General features: G+C 41.1%; 1 protein-coding gene across 2 annotated transcripts in view; it reads right to left on the bottom strand.

The window, feature by feature from the left end:
* The window catches only part of ofcc1 (orofacial cleft 1 candidate 1), a 102,397-nt gene that overhangs the window by 58,042 nt on the left and 26,395 nt on the right, over positions 1 to 17,960 (bottom strand). For both annotated transcript variants that reach the window (XM_090199082.1, XM_090199083.1), the window contains exons 12-14: positions 7,524 to 7,763; positions 2,448 to 2,711; positions 1,725 to 1,944 (exon numbers count right to left, since the gene is read on the bottom strand). In XM_090199082.1, the coding sequence (XP_090055208.1) occupies positions 1,725 to 1,944; positions 2,448 to 2,711; positions 7,524 to 7,763 (724 nt within the window). The remainder of the gene's footprint in view (positions 1 to 1,724; positions 1,945 to 2,447; positions 2,712 to 7,523; positions 7,764 to 17,960) is intronic.

Raw genomic sequence — 17,960 nt, 5'->3', positions numbered from 1 at the left:
TGTCGGGGACACTTCCCTTGTGGGGTGTTAGGATCTCAGTGGGAGGTCAAGGGTCGCACTGCAGAGGAAGTGACAAGCTGTGAAATGTAAAAGACCAATTTCTTCCACATGTTGAGGCGCTCGAAGAACACTCGGAGAACACGGCTCGAGCTGTCAGCCGACATCACGTTTAAAATGGGCCAGGTTGCTACCCAGCAGACCTGTCACAACTCATTTGTAATTAAAACGCCCGTCTGATGTTTAAAGCTCCAGCACTACCCCAGAAACTTTTTCGAGGACTGTTAAATAAAGATGAGCGCCCTGCCAAAAAAAGTGATGTATTAATAACAGAGGCCTGGTCGTCTTTGTACTAGATCAATACCAAATGAGCCTATGTTTGATTTCTGACGTTGGCCAGGATGTTGCCTGACCTGAAAACCAGGGGAAACAAGAGAAGTGTGTTTTAAGTGAGAAACTGGCCGCATTATCCTTGGTAATAGCAGGCCGGTATTATTCACTTCCTCTCTACAGATGGACGATGTTACTCTTTTCCACCTGCCTGTCCTTTCAGCTGAGAAACACATCCATGTGACCGTACTGAAGAGAGACTTTAGTAGCCTCATCCCAGATCTGTTTGAGCTGTATAGCCAACTCCTATGGTCATTGTCATGCCAAATGGACCATAGAAGTTGGCAATACAGCACAAACTCATCTGGGACCAGGCTAAGACTGTAGTGCCAGGACATTCCCATATGTTTGCATTTCATCAATGAGTTATAATAAATCACAAGTCCTCATATCTAAAGTAAAGCTTAAGTGGCAACAATAAACTGTTCAAAGATTTCACAATGCTGTGGTGTCAACTGGACAGGCTGTGTACTAGACAAACACCCCATGCCATGAGATTCAGTTCTCTGCATAGAAAATGCCAAATACTTCAGGAGAACAAAAATGTGTGAACCACACTGGCTTCAGCATTGTGCTGTCAAACCAAGTGTTATGAAATGTGTTTTTAGGTGGTTGTTGTTGTTTGCTTGTACTCGCGTGCAGCACGAACTTACCACTAGAATTCAAATCATACTTAGTGTATCTTTTAAATACATGCAACATGTCCTATGACTTTTATCTCAGCATGAGGCTGGGGGTTTTCTCATCTGTTGTTTCGCAAACACATTGAGCACATCCACATCCACAGAAGAACAAAATATGAATATGCTAATGGCACACGGAGAGGTTATATGAGTTCCTGCTAGAGAACTAGCCGTTTCCTCGTTTTAATAAAACATTTGATCTATTCCATAGTTCCCATTGCATAACATCCTTCTAGTTATGAGTGTTTGTTTGTTGTGTAGAATGGAATGAAATGTTCAATCTAATTTGAAATGGGCAATGTTAGTAATACACTCTGGTACTATAACTGGTTGAAATGTATTTTGAAAATATATTAATCAAATCAAAGTTTATTGGTCGCGTACAATTTTGCAGACGTTATCGCAGGTGCAGCAAAATGCTTATGTTTTTAGCTCAACAATGCAGCAATATCTAGCAATACAATAGCAATACTGACAATACATAGTAACTAATAATAGCACATGATAAACACCAAGGACCTGCCTCAGAGCACAATCACCTCCTTTGACAGCCATGGAGACCTGCCACTCTGTCTGTGACATTAGGTGAAATTTGTCCCCCACTGTGGCCGCTGGCAGTAGGGGGTGATGGGGGTGACGGTGGGGGAGCCCTACCTGGCAGAGTGGAGGAGGAGCAGGCAGAGGAGGAGTGTGAGGCAGACAGGTGGAGAGGGGACCCCCGGTGACACGGCTTGATGCCGCCTCTCCCCCGGCTGGGGCTGGTGCCGCTTGGGCCTGCCTGGGGGGGCGAAGGGGGGACGAGGAGAGGAGGGATCTGCAGGGTGACACTGTGCTCCTCATCCCCTCTGGAGCTGCCACTGGGGAGCTTCCTCACCTGTAGAGCCATTACGGGAAGGGGAGAGGGGAGTTTGGGGAGATACAGAGCGGCTACTCCTTTATGTCTAAAAACCACTAGATATTAGTTGCAATAATTATTCCTATTGATAGGAAAAATACACTTGGGACAAGGAAATGCAGAGGAACTGTAACTAGAGAAACCTTTGTTCTGTATTTTAATTAAATTAAGCTGCTGAGTAATTGGATCAATGCATCACCTCAAATGCATCCGGATATGTTTAGTAAATATGTGGTTTATTTACAATCTGGGGCCAATTTACAATTTCTCAGCTAAAACCATTTACCACACATAATATCCCCTCAGACCAACCACCCAGCTTCTCTGATAATGGTTCAAATCAGGTGACTGTCCATAGCCCCTGGGCTCAACATTCCCAACTGAAAGGGACACACAAACACAAACACGGAAACAACTCCTTCGCCCACTCTCCCTCACACACGCTACCATCAACCAACCCACACGATAACACGCCCACACACCTGGAAGTACAGGTTACACAGCCAGTTGTCCAGGTCGGCTGACATAAGGCCTTCTATCTTGCGGAACTGGTCGAGGTGGGGGTGCGGGATCCCCCTGAGGATGGGGGTCTTGAAGCGGCCCTGGACAGTTGTGAGGGTGGCGTGGCAGACAGGGAAGGCGGCCCAGCCCAGTGTGGTGCCGACCTGGCTCCGCTCCCCCGTCAGGCCCAGCAGCCTGAACAGCAGGACCATGGAGGGCAGCATGTCACACGACGCAGGCAGGATCTGCACACACACACACACACACACACACACACACACACACACACACACACACACACACACACACACACACACACACACACACACACACACACACACACACACACACACACACACACGCACACATACATACATAGGGGGGCAAATAGGACAGGAGCCCTCAGGGGAGATTGTTAACTCTCAAACCACAACCTAGATCATCATTCCTCCAAATCCGCCTCTGTGTCCTCTACTAATCTATTTTCCATGTTACGCTATGCAGACTGTCTCTGCATGACAGCCTACAATAGATTATATTAACGGTCTTAACCGGTCCCACAACAATGTTGGCATTAAACTAAGGTTTGGGAAGAGATTAAATGATAAAGACTGGTTTGAGAGAGTTAGCTGAGCGACTGGAGGTGATCAACACATTTCGATTGTTGAGAGTCTGGGCGCGCCACACACCTACTAATATTTCCCTCCAGAAATGTGGCAATTTTGGCAAAAAAATTAGTATTTTTTAGATACTACCTTTCACCAAAGGGTATAGCCTACATGGCTCATATCAGGCAGGTGTGCTATTTTAGCAATGGGCATTCTCCTGCCGCCTAACGGATGAAGTAGCATAGTGGCTAAGATATAGATGGCTGAAGCATGCATTTGTTTAGGCTATCCCAACCGGCTAATCATTAGCTAGATCACAAACTCTTAAGTGTTCAGAATTTTGGCATCGATACCAATACCAACTATAATGATACTCAATACCATAACGATACAACTGTGAAAGAAATGCCTTAAAGTCAAACATACAGCACTGTTACTGTACAAAACAGGGGTCAACTCTCCATCTGGAGAGCTAGGCCACTGGGTGTGCAGGCTTTTGATCCAGCTTAACAAGGTCCTTCCCTCATTCAGTAAATCAGGTATCAAATGGCTATAATTCCAAGCAAGTTAGCTAAGCAGGAGGGCTCTAGACTGACTTTTTCCAGTGCCAAGAAAGACATGGAAAAATGAGCTATTTCATCTAACATGTTCAGGGAATGCATGATGGATATCTTGAGGTAAAACATGTCAAAATAGGATCCAGAATAATCATGTATATTTAGAGATTAATTTGCCTGCATGTTTTTTGTGTTAAAATTGGCCTAGGCTATAGCCTATGCTACATAATTTACCGGCAGAGGAAGTGGGAACACAAAAAAACACCTAACTCTTAATATGATATTGTTGCTAGATAGTCATGATTGACGATGATCTAACTGATCTAACAGATCTAACTGATCTAACAGTAAATGTAACATCCTGAGAAAACCTTCCATTGGTAGGCCTGCATAGGCTACTTGATGTATTCACCCCAAATGGTGCGCTCAATCATCTCAATTACATACCTTGATTGTAAAGCGGTGTTATTTCCTCTATATTGACTGTTGAGAAGTTATTGTTCTACTCACATAAAGCTGGGACTCTCCTCTTTTTTTAATAACAGTAACAGTAGTTGTTTTAAAAACTGTGTCAATTACATTTTGAAATGTGGCTCAACTTGTCAATAGTCAATGCTTGCGCTTATCAGAATGCCTCTCTCCCTTTACTCCATGTGCAATTGGGGGAGCGGGAGTGAGAGCCAGAAGCGAAATTACCGACTAAAGCAAAATTGCTTTGGTAAGAGGCCAATGTCGGTGTCAAAAATGTTTGGTTCATCATCCCATCTTAGATAAATTCATTTAAGACTTAAGACAGGACCTGCGGACACCCTGAAGATATTAACGTTAATTTCCCTGTGAGCCCAAGTATGTACATTTTACAGTAACATGCCTAACATGACCTTAGCATACTGAGCCACGTTACAAAATCACGCATGCAGCAGCAGGTAGAGGAGTTTGGGCTGTGCTAGCAGATGACAAAACAGGGACTCTTATTTACCCAGAGAGCAGTAGACTTACATTCTGCTTAAAAAATGAACTGACAACGAGGAGCACGCCACTTCATCAATCACCAGGGGGGAATATTTCATCCCTCTATTAGTTGTAATGGAAAACGGTGAAGACTTGTTTTATCACATAAATCATGTGTATCCCCCGCTAATCTGCTTTTGGTACCTACCTGAGAGAAATGATGGTGGAAGTGTCTGACTCAAGACACAATTTATGGCATAATATTGCATATTATGGATATTGAAAAATATTTCATATTGTTACATTTACCGTAACAGAACTATAAGCCACATAAACAGGGAGGTGGGAGGTAAGGAAAGAGAAGGGAGCGGAAGGCACAGTTGCCTGAGAGAGCCTGCCAGGCCTGGATGAGATGCACGACAGGCTTTCTCAGGTGGTGCAGCAAACAGAAACATATGGTCCAGTGTTCCAGTTTGCCTTGGCCTGGTGGAACCGCCTATTAAACCATTCAACTATCACATTTCATTACAAACAGACTGATATTTGCTGCCCCAATCTTGAAAGGAGAGAAAAAAAAGGAATGGAGGAAAAAGAGGGAAAAAAACGACTGTCCAAACTAACACACAAGATGACTCAATTTTAGAACTTTATCTATCGTTCCTCCGTCTCTGGGAAATTAATTTAAAACACTTTCTTTCGGGAAAAAAAACAGAAGAAAAAAGTTGAGGAATTAGAACAATGACTGGAAAAAAGAAAGATGAAGGGCTGAGGGGGAAAAAAGACAAGATTGGGTGAAAAGAAAAAAAAAATCCAAAGAAAATCCAAAGATTTAGTTTATCATGCCATGCTTTCCATCCTCTTCCTCCCCTTCAATATTAAGATGTTGGATCTTATGCTTCTACCCACTTGAAGTAAACACTGTGTTAAGACCGTGGGCCTGACACCCTTCATGTGTGCAGCCTCCTCGCAAGAATCTTTAAGACAGATCAAATTGAAGTGCAGTGTTCCTGGTAAAACGAACCCCAAACACACACACAAAGAACAGGGGAACCAAAAACAAAAATAAGCTCCTGGCTTCCTCCTACTGTTGCTAATTCCTCATTTCCTCTCAGAAGGCACTGCAAACACACTCCCAAAATCGCACGATAACGTGGGCAAAGAGAAAAACACTCGAGCCAATCCAGATAGTCTCAGACAAATCTGATCAGCAGTGGTTCCACAGCTAACAACAACATCTATAAATAAGAGCCAGGGTTGGGGAGAGACTAGAGGATTGAGAGTGACACAAGGTGTTTGCAGTGCCGTACTTAAACCCTTATACCTCTGAATCAGATCCTACAGCCTTTCCCAGCGAGGTCCGCATTCAGTTTCGGTGGCTTACGCCGTCCTTTATGTCAGATGGAGCCTGAGACAATATAATCAGGAGACTGAGGCTTGATGAATACGCCCACCTACTGTAGCAGTGCATTGACAGTGGCCACATGCGATAAGGCCCTTTAGAGTTGCCATTGGAACACTGACTATCTAGACAGTCCTTCTGCATCTTAACACTTTGGAAAAACGGATCAGGAGGGAAACAAATTGTGGATTAGCTTTTATAGTTTTCATATGTTGGTATCAGCATTGCATCAGGCATCTTATAGCAATGAATAAACATGACTTTCTGGTCATCATCCACTATCTGACATTTTTATTGTTGTTAGCATTTGTTGTTGTAGTGCCAACAAGTGCTTTGAACAGTACAGAGATGATTTAGAATTAGGTTACATTTCAAAGGGCTCCCTTTTAAAAATGTAAAATGTTCACAGGGCTCTCTTGTGAAAGAGACCTTGGCATCAATGGGACTCCCTGTTAAAATAAAGGTTAAATAAAAAATACTTATAAGACCTAAAACTGTGGCACATGCTACTGCTATGCTAACCATCCTCTGAAAACGCAGCTGAACTAATAACGTTCAATAGAATTTGGAGTGAAATGTTTTAGTCAAACTGAGTAACAAGTATCAAGACTTTATCCAGGGTGTTACAGTGGAAATAGTTTCATTTGCCAAGTTCCACGTCTAAAAATACCACTGTACTTTAGTCACCGTTGCAGCTCGGGCATACCGCATGATGGCTGCTCATATAGACTTCTGGAAAATACACTACATTTTTCAGTGCATTTGTACTTCATTTTCATTCCAATAAAACACTATGCCCTTATATAAATGAATAATATATCTCTCTTTTGATTTACATGCATGGATTAAATGTCATGTTTGAAAAGTTGCTGTTTTATTCATATTGGATTTCCCCCAAGTCAAACCTAGAGGCTCTCACTGGCATATTTTAATACAATGTCTCTCCATCCTCATATACACAGTTACTGTTTAATATAAATTTTCATAACCCCTTTCAATCTACAGCCTACACTGCAGCCAAAGAGTAAACCATTGGAAAGAAGAGAAGTTGGAATTATTGCGGTGGAAAACAAATTAAACCTACAGCGTGCTGTAACCGTTATTTCAATACCGCATGTGTGCATTGTCATTTTTTTATCTGACAGATAACTCCTGTTTGTTTTTAAAGATAGTATTTAGCTAATTCAGTGTTGGGTTTCATGTCAAAGACTTTTCCCCCTCTTGGAAGTGAACGTGTTTTAATCCAGAGCCCCTCAGTGTCAGAATTGCTTTCAGATGAAGAATATGTTTTTTCTTTTTTTCCTCCATCATTGCACATATCTCAAGGACTATTTCTTGAGCGGCTTCCCCAAGCATCGTTTCAATAAAAGAGGGTCTTATTGAATGAACTCCCATCGCCACAAATCACATCCTGTCCTTCCCCTCCTGAATAAAAACACATTACTCTCAATAGAGGAAGGCCAGGATGGGGGGCTAAACTAAATGTGTTTGTCACCCGATTGGAGCGGAGGAGCAGTCCCCATCCCTGTGATGCTTACGTACAGTGAACAGGCTCTGGTTGACGTACAGCTCTGTGTCGTAGAAGTGGCCCCCGTGCTCCACGGGCTCTGTGGTCCCAGCCCACTGCTCCTCCTTCAGACAGGACCAGGTGAGGGCGGGACCTCCCAGACGGCTGTGGAGGGCCACACTGAGGCTGTAAAGGCCCCTGGGCAGCTTGTCCCTGACTGCCCGTAGGCAGCGCACACGCACTTCCATGGGCTGGGGACTCTGCGACCACTCCACCTGCATTACATAGAGAAGGTTGTGTTACGGTTACTGTCACTGCAGCAAGAAACCAGAGGTCAAGGAACGCACCCCTCACAGACACAGCACTGGCGTCTCCTTCACTCTCTCCCCCCTCCCTCACGCTCTCTCTCTGTATCTCTCTCCCTGCGCTCTCTTCCCCTCCCTCACTCTCTCTGTATCTCTCTCTATCCTTTTCTCCCTCTGCTCAGACAGCGTGCCACTGCCTGCCTCTCCACCAGACAGCAGACAGTGTGCATCATTCTCACTCACAAAGGAAATTCATTACCCTAAACATATCATGTGTACATCCTGTACTGTAACACAAGCATTGCTGCTTAACAACTCAGAGTAATTTCTGTTTAATTTGGAAAGGAAAGCCTGGTACAGTATTTCCCCCAAACTGTATACAGTTGAGAGAATTATTCACAAAATAAAAACAATATTTGCACATTTCAGCTATTGGCTGTTAAAAGGGGGAGCATATCAGGTTGGAAATCCATCAAGGGGAGGGATTCAGTTGAAAACGTTAAAGGACAAACACTCTGGATTAATTCAGGAAGCAATTCATCTGTGAGGGGAGAGGGTTAGTGTCTGAGTCTGTGACGGAACTGTAGCTAATCACAATGAGGTTCCGGGATGAGCTTTGTTGTTGTTTGTTTGTTTTGTTGGAATGGCTTCATTTCAAGGATATGATGAGCAATAGGGGGAGATCATTGGACTGTTAAGGAATTCATTCTAGATGATCACTGAACAATAAAAAACACTCATTCAGTTTCCCTTCCTGAATGGCATCCTCAAAATACAATTTTGTATGAATTAGCCATCATCATTAATTACGAAAGTAGATGTGTGCATACCCTTATGTGCTTATGTTATTGTATTTATGTAATTATGTACAACCTTTTCACAAATTTTTGCAAATTGGCCTGCATTCAGCATACAGAACAGAGAACAATATAAACTGGGTGGTTCGAGCCCTGAATGCTTATTGGCTGAGAGCCATGGTATATGAGGACGTATACCACGGGTATGACAAAAAATATGCATTTTTACTGTTCTAATTACGTTGTTAACCAGTTTATAATAGCAATAAGACACCTCAGGAGTTTGTGGTATATGGCCAATGTACCACAGCTAAAGGCTGTATCCAGGCACTCCACATTGCGTCGTGAGTAAGAACAGCCCTTAGCCCACCCCCCAGAACAGACTCAGTTCGCCGGGGAATGGACTCTACAAGGTGTCGAAAGCGTTCCACAGGGTTGCTGGCCCATGTTGACTCCAATGCTTCCCACAGTTGTGTCAAATTGGCTAGATGTTCTTTTGGTAGACCATTGTCAATACACACAGGAAACGGTTATGAGTCAAAAAACCAGCAGCGTTGTAATTCCTGACACAAACCGATGCACCAGAAACCTACTACCATACACCGTTCAAAGGCACTTAAATATTTTGTCTTGCCCGTTCACCCTCAATGGCACGCACACATACACAATTCAATTGTCAAGGCTTAAAAATATTTGTTTTACCTGTCTCCTCCCCTTCATCTACACTGATTGAAGTGTAACAAATTATATCAATAAGGGATCATAGCTTTCACCTGGTCAGTCTATGTCATGGAAAGAGCAGGTGTTCTTAATGTTTTGTATACTCAGTGTATAGTGCCAGTGAAAGGGACATTTGGCATATTTGGCAACCTGGTAGCTGAAGAGTGATAGATGACCAGGAGCCTATTTCAAGAGCGCTAAGGGCGAGATCCTGGTACCTAGTATTCACCTACCATAAAACACACACACGTGCACAAACATGGGGCATTAATATTACATTTCCCTTCATGGATTATTAAAGTACATTATCTATCTCATACAGTAGTGTTGAGGGCCTAAAAAGGTTCCATGGAACAGTGCATCCTGGTACCCAGTTATACATGAATATTCAAACATTAAGCATGCAACAAACAATATACAGTCCCTTCTGAAAGTATTCACACCCCTTGACTTTTTCCGCATTTTGTTGTGTTACAGCCTGAATTTAAAGTGAGATTTTGAATCACTGGTCTACACACAATGCCCCATAATTTTTAGGAAATGTCTTGAGTCAATAATTATTCAACCCCTTTGTTATGGCAAGCCTAAATAAGTTCAGGAGTAAAGGTTAGCTTAAAAAGTCACATAAGTTACATGGACTCACTCTGTGTACAATAATAGTGTTTAACATTATATTTTAATGACTACCTTATCTTTGTATCCCACACATACAATTATCTGTAATGTCTCCCAGTCGAGCAGTGAATTTCAAACACAGATTCAACAACAAAGACCAGGGAGGTTTTCCAATGCCTCACAAAGAAGGGCACCTATCGGTAGATGGGTAATAATAAAATAAACATACATTGAATATCCCTTTGAGCATGGTGAAGTTATTAATTCCACTTTTTATGGTGTATCAATACACCCAGTCACTACAAAGATAAAGGCGTCCTTCTTAACTCAGTTGCCGGAGAGGAAGGAAACCACTCAGGGATTTCACCATGAGGCCAATGGTGACGTGGAAACAGTTACAGAGCTTAATGACTGCTACAGTAGAAAACTGAAGTTGGAGCGATAACATTGTACACTGAACAAAAATTATTTCATGAGTTAAAATAAAAGATACCAGAAATGTTCCATACACCCAAACGCTTTTCTCTCAAATGTACACAAAATCCCTGTTAGTGAGCATTTATCCTTTGCCAAGATAATCCATTTACCTGACAGGTGTGGCATATCAAGAATCTGATTAAAAAAAGCATGATCATTAAAAACAGGTGAACTTTGTGCTGGGGACAAAAAATGTCACTCTAAAATGTGCAGTTTTGTCACTGATGTCTCAAGTTGAGGGAGTGAACAATTGGCGTGCTGACTGCAGGAATGTTCAACAGAGCTGTTGCCACGGAACTGAATGTTCATTTCTCAACCATAAGCCGCCTCCAATATTGTTTTAGAGAATTATGCAGTACACCCAACCCGGCCTCACAAATGCAGACCACGTGTAACCACGCCAGCCCAGGACCACCACATATGGCTTATTCACCTACGAGATCATCTGAGGAAGGGGTGCTGAGGAGTATTTCTGCCAAAAAAAAGCCCTTTTGTTGGAAAAAACTCATTCTGATTGGCTGTGCCTGGCTCCCCAGAGGGTGGGCCTGGCTCCCCAGACGGTTAGCCTAAATCCATAGGTTAGGTCCTAATGAATGTATTTCAATTGACTGATTTCCTTCAATCAACTGTAACTCAGTAAAATCTTTGAAATTGTTACATGTTGTGTTTATATTTTTGTTCTGTATTACATGCAACTTAAAAGTTACATATCACAAAATTCTGATTTGAAATCTTTTGGACATCAGAGCAACCTTGAGGGAATCTTATTTGAGTCAGAAAAGGATGTTCATATGATAGGGAAGATATACAAAACTTTGCAGAGAGCATATCCAACTGACAATCTTTTAGAAAAAATTACAAAATTACATTTAACGAAAAATCTATGATAAAATCAGTATAAACTAATGTATAGAATTTATTATACATGAGACAAAATTCCCAAATTCTACAACACAACGGCCGAGTCATGTCTAGCAGTGCATTTCAAAAGTATTCAGACCCCTTGACTTTTTCCACATTTTATTACGTTACAGCCTTATTCTAAAATGGATTAAATTACTATTTTTCCCTCTCATCAATCTACAAACAATACCCCATAATGACAAAGCAAAAACAGGTTAAGAAATGTTTGCAAATTTATAAAATAAAAAAATCTGAAATATAACATTTACATAAGTATTCAGACCCTTTACTCAGTACTTTGTTGAAGCACCTTTGGCAGCGATTACAGCGTTGAGTCTTCTTGGGTATGACGCTACAAGCTTGGCACACCGGTATTTTGCATTCTTCTCTGCAGATCTTCTCAAGCTCTGTCAGGTTGGATGGGGAGTGTCGCTGAACAGCTATTTTCAGGTCTCCCCAGAGTCGTTTGATTGGTTTCAAGTCCGGGCTCTGGCTGGGCCACTCAAGAACATTCAGAGACTTGTCCCAAAGTCACTCCTGCGTTGTCTTGGCTGTGTGCTTAGAGTCGCTGTCCTGTTGGAAGGTGAACCTTCGTCCCAGTCTGAGGTCCTGAGTGCTCTGGGGCAGTTTTTCACCAAGGATCTGTCTGTACTTTGCTTCATTCAACAACCTGTTGATTTATTTTCTCTTAATCAAGCTACTCCCGCTGGTTATGGCTACGTGTGACCGCCGTGGTGGCGGCCTCGCTGTACTGTAACAACTCCAAAATCGAAATACCTGAACTGTCTCCCTACTATCTCTTCATTTGAATACATTGCCTACAAATTATTTTGCTCAATAACCACTATCCTTGTGTACCGTCCTCCTAACACAGAACCCAAACTGGCTGCGCGCGTGCGCCATTGTGCACCATCGTGCATACATTCATTTGGTCCCCCCACACCAAACTCGATCACAACACGCAGGTTGAAATATCAAAACAAACTCTGAACCAATTACATTAATTTGGGGACAGGTAGAAAAGCATTAAACATTTACGCCAATTTAGCTAGCTAGCTTGCACTTGCTAGCTAATTTGTCCTATATAGCTAGCTCGCTGTTGCTAGCTAATTTGTCCTGGGAAATATGTCAATTTTCCCACTCACATCAAGGGACACACATCAACAACCTCTCCCTCGCCCACAGAACTTTCCCCTTCCAACTACAAAACAGCTGCAGTCACCCCATCTTTACTTTGTTTATTGAATTTTCAACAACAGCATTTACAAAATAGTTGCATTTGTAAGTTATTTGGTAGTAATATAAAACAACACATCAAAGACAACAATACAGCAAAACAAATATAAAAAATTAAAAGATAAGAACTAATATATATTTTGATACAGTTGTTACAGGTCAAGTAGCACAGATCATACAGTCCTTAACATCCGAGATGTCACGTATACACATACCAGGCCTCTTACATCACCAATATACAAATCACCAATATATAAATATACATCACTCTAGCACTGCAGGGAAATGTAGTCGTTTAACATAAGAAAAGAAGGGAGCCCACATGGCATTGAATTTGTCTATAGACCTATTGAGTGTGTGTTTAATTTTTTCCAACCTTATGAAATTCAAAACGGATTTAATCCAAAGAGCATGAGAAGGGGGTGCAGAGGATTTCCATGTACGTAAAACTAATCGTCTCGTTAACAAAGTGACAAAGGCAATTACATCCTTATTCATTTTGGTCAAATGTGTTGTGGGTAAGACAACCCCAAATAATGCAATAAATGGGTCTGGCTCGATCTCTGTGCCGCTTAATTCTGAGAGTGTGTTAAAGATGTCTTTCCAGAAACCAACAAGAGATGGGCAACACCAAAACATGTGTACATGATTAGCAGGAGACTGGTTACAACGTAAACAATTAGGGTTCACATCCTTGTAAATTTAGGATAATCTTGCTTTGGTCCAGTGGGCCCTATGAATGAGTTTGCATTGAATGAGAATGTGTCGAGCGCAAATAGAAGAGGTATGTACTCTTTTGAGTGCCCCTTCCCATAGTTCATCAGACATTTCCTCACCCAGTTCCTCCTCCCATGAGGATTTAATATCGTTTAATGAGGTGGTTTGTAGTGAGCAAATTTGACTAAAGATTATTGACAAGGTGTCTTTCAGAGTAGGAAGAGGGATAAGAAGGGTGGGGAATCAGGGATCTATGCTGTGGACGTAACTCTGGACTTGTAAGATCCTAAAGAAATGATGTCTGGGGAGACCAAATTTATCTGATAATTGTTCAAATTACTAAATGTATTGTTAATATAGAGATCTCTGAATCTTTTAATACCGAGACCATGTTGAGAAAGCACCATCAATCATAGATGGGGGAAAAGCTGGATTTGAGGCTACTGTAGCAAAAGAAGAGGTTGTCTGAAACCCAAAGTGGCGGCTAAATTGATTCCAGATGTTCAATGTTGTTTTGACACATATTTTTGGTGAAGGAAGAGTAAGGGCCTGTAATGGAGGAGTGAGCGAGCGAAGACAATGATGCCGGTATAGATGAGGCGGCTTCCATCTATAGCCAAATTGGGGGTGGGAATATCTCTCTGCAACCAGTACTGAATGAGCCTAAGGTTAGCGGCCCAATAATAGAATTTAAAATCCGGTAGAGCTAGACTGGTTTGGGCCTCTGCAAAAGCTGTTTTCGTATCCTAGGGGGCTTTTTGTCCCATATAAAAGGTACAATTAGGCCGTCGATCTTTTTGAAAAATGTATTGGGAAGAAAAATCGGTAGGCACTGATAGAGATAAAATAATTTAGGGAGAGTATTCATATTAATATAATTAATGATTGTGACTAAGGTTAGGTGTAGCAAAGACCAGCTTTCCAAATCGTCCTTAGTGCGGGTTGAAAGAGGAGCAAAGTTGGCTTGAAAAAGGTTTTCAAATCTGATGTACCCCGAGATAAATAAAGCTACTGTGAGCAATTTTAAATGGCAAGTTAAGTAAAGGGGATTTTCTTGCGGCCATATTAAAACCTCTTGCCACTCAGATCCCTTTAGCGGGATCATTTTTGTCTACATCCGGTGAATTGCAGAGCGCCGAATTAAAACTAAATTATTAAAAATATTTCATTTTCATGAAATCACAAGTGCAATACACCAAAACACAGCTTAACTTGTTGTTAATCCAGCCAGCATGTCAGATTTCAAAAAGGTGAAAGCAAACCTTTTTGAAAAAAAAAAAAAAAAAAACGGTGAAAGCAAACCATGCGATTATGTGAGGACAGCTCTCAGCAGACAAAACATTACAAACAGCTAGCAGCAAAGTAGATTGGTCACGAAAGTCAGAAAAGCAATAAAATGAATGACTTACCTTTGATGATCTTCATATATTTGCACTCAAGAGACTCCCAGTAACACAATAAATGTTTGTTTTGTTTGATAAAGATTCTCTTTATATCCAAAAACCTCCATTTGGTTGGCGCGTTTTGTTCAGTAATCCACAGGCTCGTGCAGTCACGACGGGCAGACGAAAATTCCAAATAGTATCCGTAAAGTTCGTAGAAACATGTCAAACGTTTGTTATAATCAATCCTCAGGTTGTTTTTACAATAAATAATCTATAATATTTCAACCGGACGGTAGCCTTTTCAATAAAGAAAAGAAAGAAAAGGTCTCGCTCCCGGCGCACGCGCATGCACAAATCTATCCACTGACGCAATATGATAATTCTCGCTCATTTTTCAGATTAAAAGCCTGACACTATGTCTAAAGACTGTTCACACCTTGTGGAAGCCATAGGGAAAGGAATCTGGTTGATACCCCTTTAAATGGAGGTGTCGTGTCTTTGGCTATGCCGGATTAAGTAATACGACATGCTATTCTATAAAATAATTTCTCCGTAATTACTATTACCTGATTGAGCTCATCATGTAAATGTAATTAACTAGAGAGTCGGGCACCACAAAATAATATTTATAGAGCTGTTATCTTCCGAATAAACTCTTAAAGACCTAGTAATTTTTTACATCAATAGCAGTCAATATTAATCCTCATCTTAATTCAGTCTCATCTGAAAGTTGTAAATTCTTGATTATCTGCACGAACCCTAGCTAACAATTTGAATCAGCAATACAAAATTGGGTTTAATTATTTATTTACTAAATACTAATCACACAGAATTACACACACACATAATTAAATCATAACTTGATTACAAATTACGTCATAAAGGAAAACATCCCTAGCGGGCGGAACAGATACGACAGCTTGTTACACAAAGGAAAAGGGCTGGGTTTGAGTGAAAGAGCGGGTCATTTTGCACTTCCTAAGGCTTCCACTAGATGTCAACCGTCGTTAGAACGTTGTTTCAGGCTTCTACTGTTAAGGGGGGCCGGATGGGAGCTGTTTGACTAAGGAGTCTAGCAGCAGCCTCGTTCTCAATCACGCGCATTTCACATGAGGTAGCTCTCGGTCCATTGCTTTTCTACAGACAATGGAATTCTCCGGTTGGAACATTATTGAACATTAATGATAAAAACATCCTAAAGATTGATTCGATACTTTTTGAACTTTTGTCCAACATTCGGCTGGACCTGAATGCGCGTTTGGATTTGTTTACCAAACAGCCTAACAAAAGAAGCTATTTGGACATAATTGATGGACTTTATGGAACAAATCAAACATTTGTCGAACTGGGATTCCTGGGAGTGCATTCTGATGAAGATCAAGTGAATATTTATAATGCTATTTCTGACTAATGTTGACTGCGCAACATGGCGGATATTTATTTTGGCTGTTTTGGGCTCTGAGCTCCGTACTCAGATTTTGCATTTTCCGTAACGTTTTTTTGAAATCTGACACAGCGGTTGCATTAAGGAGAAGTTTATCTATATTTTCATGTATAACACTTGTATCTTTTAGCAATGTTTATTATGAGTATTTCTGTAAATTGATGTGGCTCTCTGCAAAATCACCAGATGTTTTGGAACAACTGAATGTAACGCGTCAATGGAAACTGACATTTTTGGATATAAATATGAACTTTACCGAACAAAACATACATGTATTGTGTAACATGAAGTCCTATGAGTGTCATCTGATGAAGATCATCAAAGGTTAGTGATTCATTTTATCTCTATTTGTGCTTTTTGTGACTAGGTACTGACCTAATATAATCGTTTGGTGTGCTTTCGTGGTAAAGCCTTTTTGAAATCGGACACTGTGGCTGGATTTACAACAAGTTTATCTTTAAAATGATGTGAAATACTTCTATGATTGAAGAATTTAATTATGGGACTTCTCTTGTTTTGAATTTGGCGCCCTGCACTTTCACTGGCTGTTGTTGAGGTGGGACGCTTCCGTCTCGAATATCCCAGAGAGGTTAATAATGTGTCAAATTCTGCTTGCAAAGTTAAATGCTCCTTATAAATATTCGTAGATGGTGAAACGGCATAAATGTAATCTAATTGGGCAATACAGCGTGTTAACATAGATTGCCTATCCCTTTTCAGTTTGTTTTCATGTGCGGTGCGTGAATAATTTCACCTGATATAAGCTTTCAAAGTTTCCCTGAGAGTATATGCAGAGATGTTTGGGGTTCCATTTGTACTCATGAAAAAGTCGATTAGACCAAAAACAAAATTGACAAAGTGTTCATTACTGAGCAGTTGAGTAGTTAGCCGCTAAGGCGGTCGCAGATTGTCAACAGTTTGAAAGACTACTTCTATGATAACATGGGCGTGGTCAGATACAACAATTGGATTATATGAACATGAAGATATGGAATTGAGAAGTCTGTCATCTACAAGGAAGTAGTCTATGTGGGTAAAAGTGTGGTGAACCGATGAGAAATAAAAGAGTGTTTAATCTATCTGGAAAAGCATATTTTCCAAGGGTCTGAAACTGCAAATTCAGACATAAAGGTTTGGACAACTCTAGCTGAGGTTGACAAGGTAGTAGGTTTAGTGGAGGATCAATCCAAATGTGGGTCTAACCAACAGTTAAAATCACCACCTAAGATCAACATTTAAGAAGACATATCGGGCAGTGTAGAGAAAACCGATTTGAAAAAAATCACCATTGTCCCACCATTGAGCATAAATATTAACAAGAAGTACATTCGTATTGAGCAGCCTAACACTGACAATTATGTATCTACCATGGGGATCTGCAATCACATTAGAACATGTAAAAGGTACCGATCTGTGAAGTAAAATAGCCACCCCTCTTGCCTTACTCTGAAATGAGGAATGGAACACCTGACCCACCCATCTGCACCTAAGACTTGAGTGTTGTGATACCTTCAGATGAGTTTCTTGGAGAAAGATTGTGAGCTTTCAATTGATGAAGGTGGTGTAGCACCGTACTACGTTTAACTGGGTTATTTATGCCGCTGCAGTTCCAAGTAAGAAAGTTAAAGTCATTCCCTCCAGCTGGATGGTCTACACTAGGCTGAGTCATGTCTTAATTGAGGACGTGTAAAGGACAAGGTACAATGTAAACTAAAGATCTTAGTTGAACCTAATAGCGCAAATTTAAAAAACAAAGAAAAGCTACAAAGCACAAAAAAACATATAAAAACGATATACAAATAAAGAGGGAAAACCCCTTCCCTCACAACCTCCCTTGCCGAAGCAAAGTGTTGGTTCCATGTTTCATGAGCTG

This window comes from Oncorhynchus mykiss, chromosome 15, assembly GCF_057628025.1.
Source record: "Oncorhynchus mykiss isolate SJ-2025 chromosome 15, ASM5762802v1, whole genome shotgun sequence".
Lineage (NCBI taxonomy): Eukaryota > Metazoa > Chordata > Actinopteri > Salmoniformes > Salmonidae > Oncorhynchus > Oncorhynchus mykiss.
The sequence above is the reverse complement of the archived record's forward strand: the minus strand, read 5'-3'. Positions and strand labels throughout refer to the sequence as shown.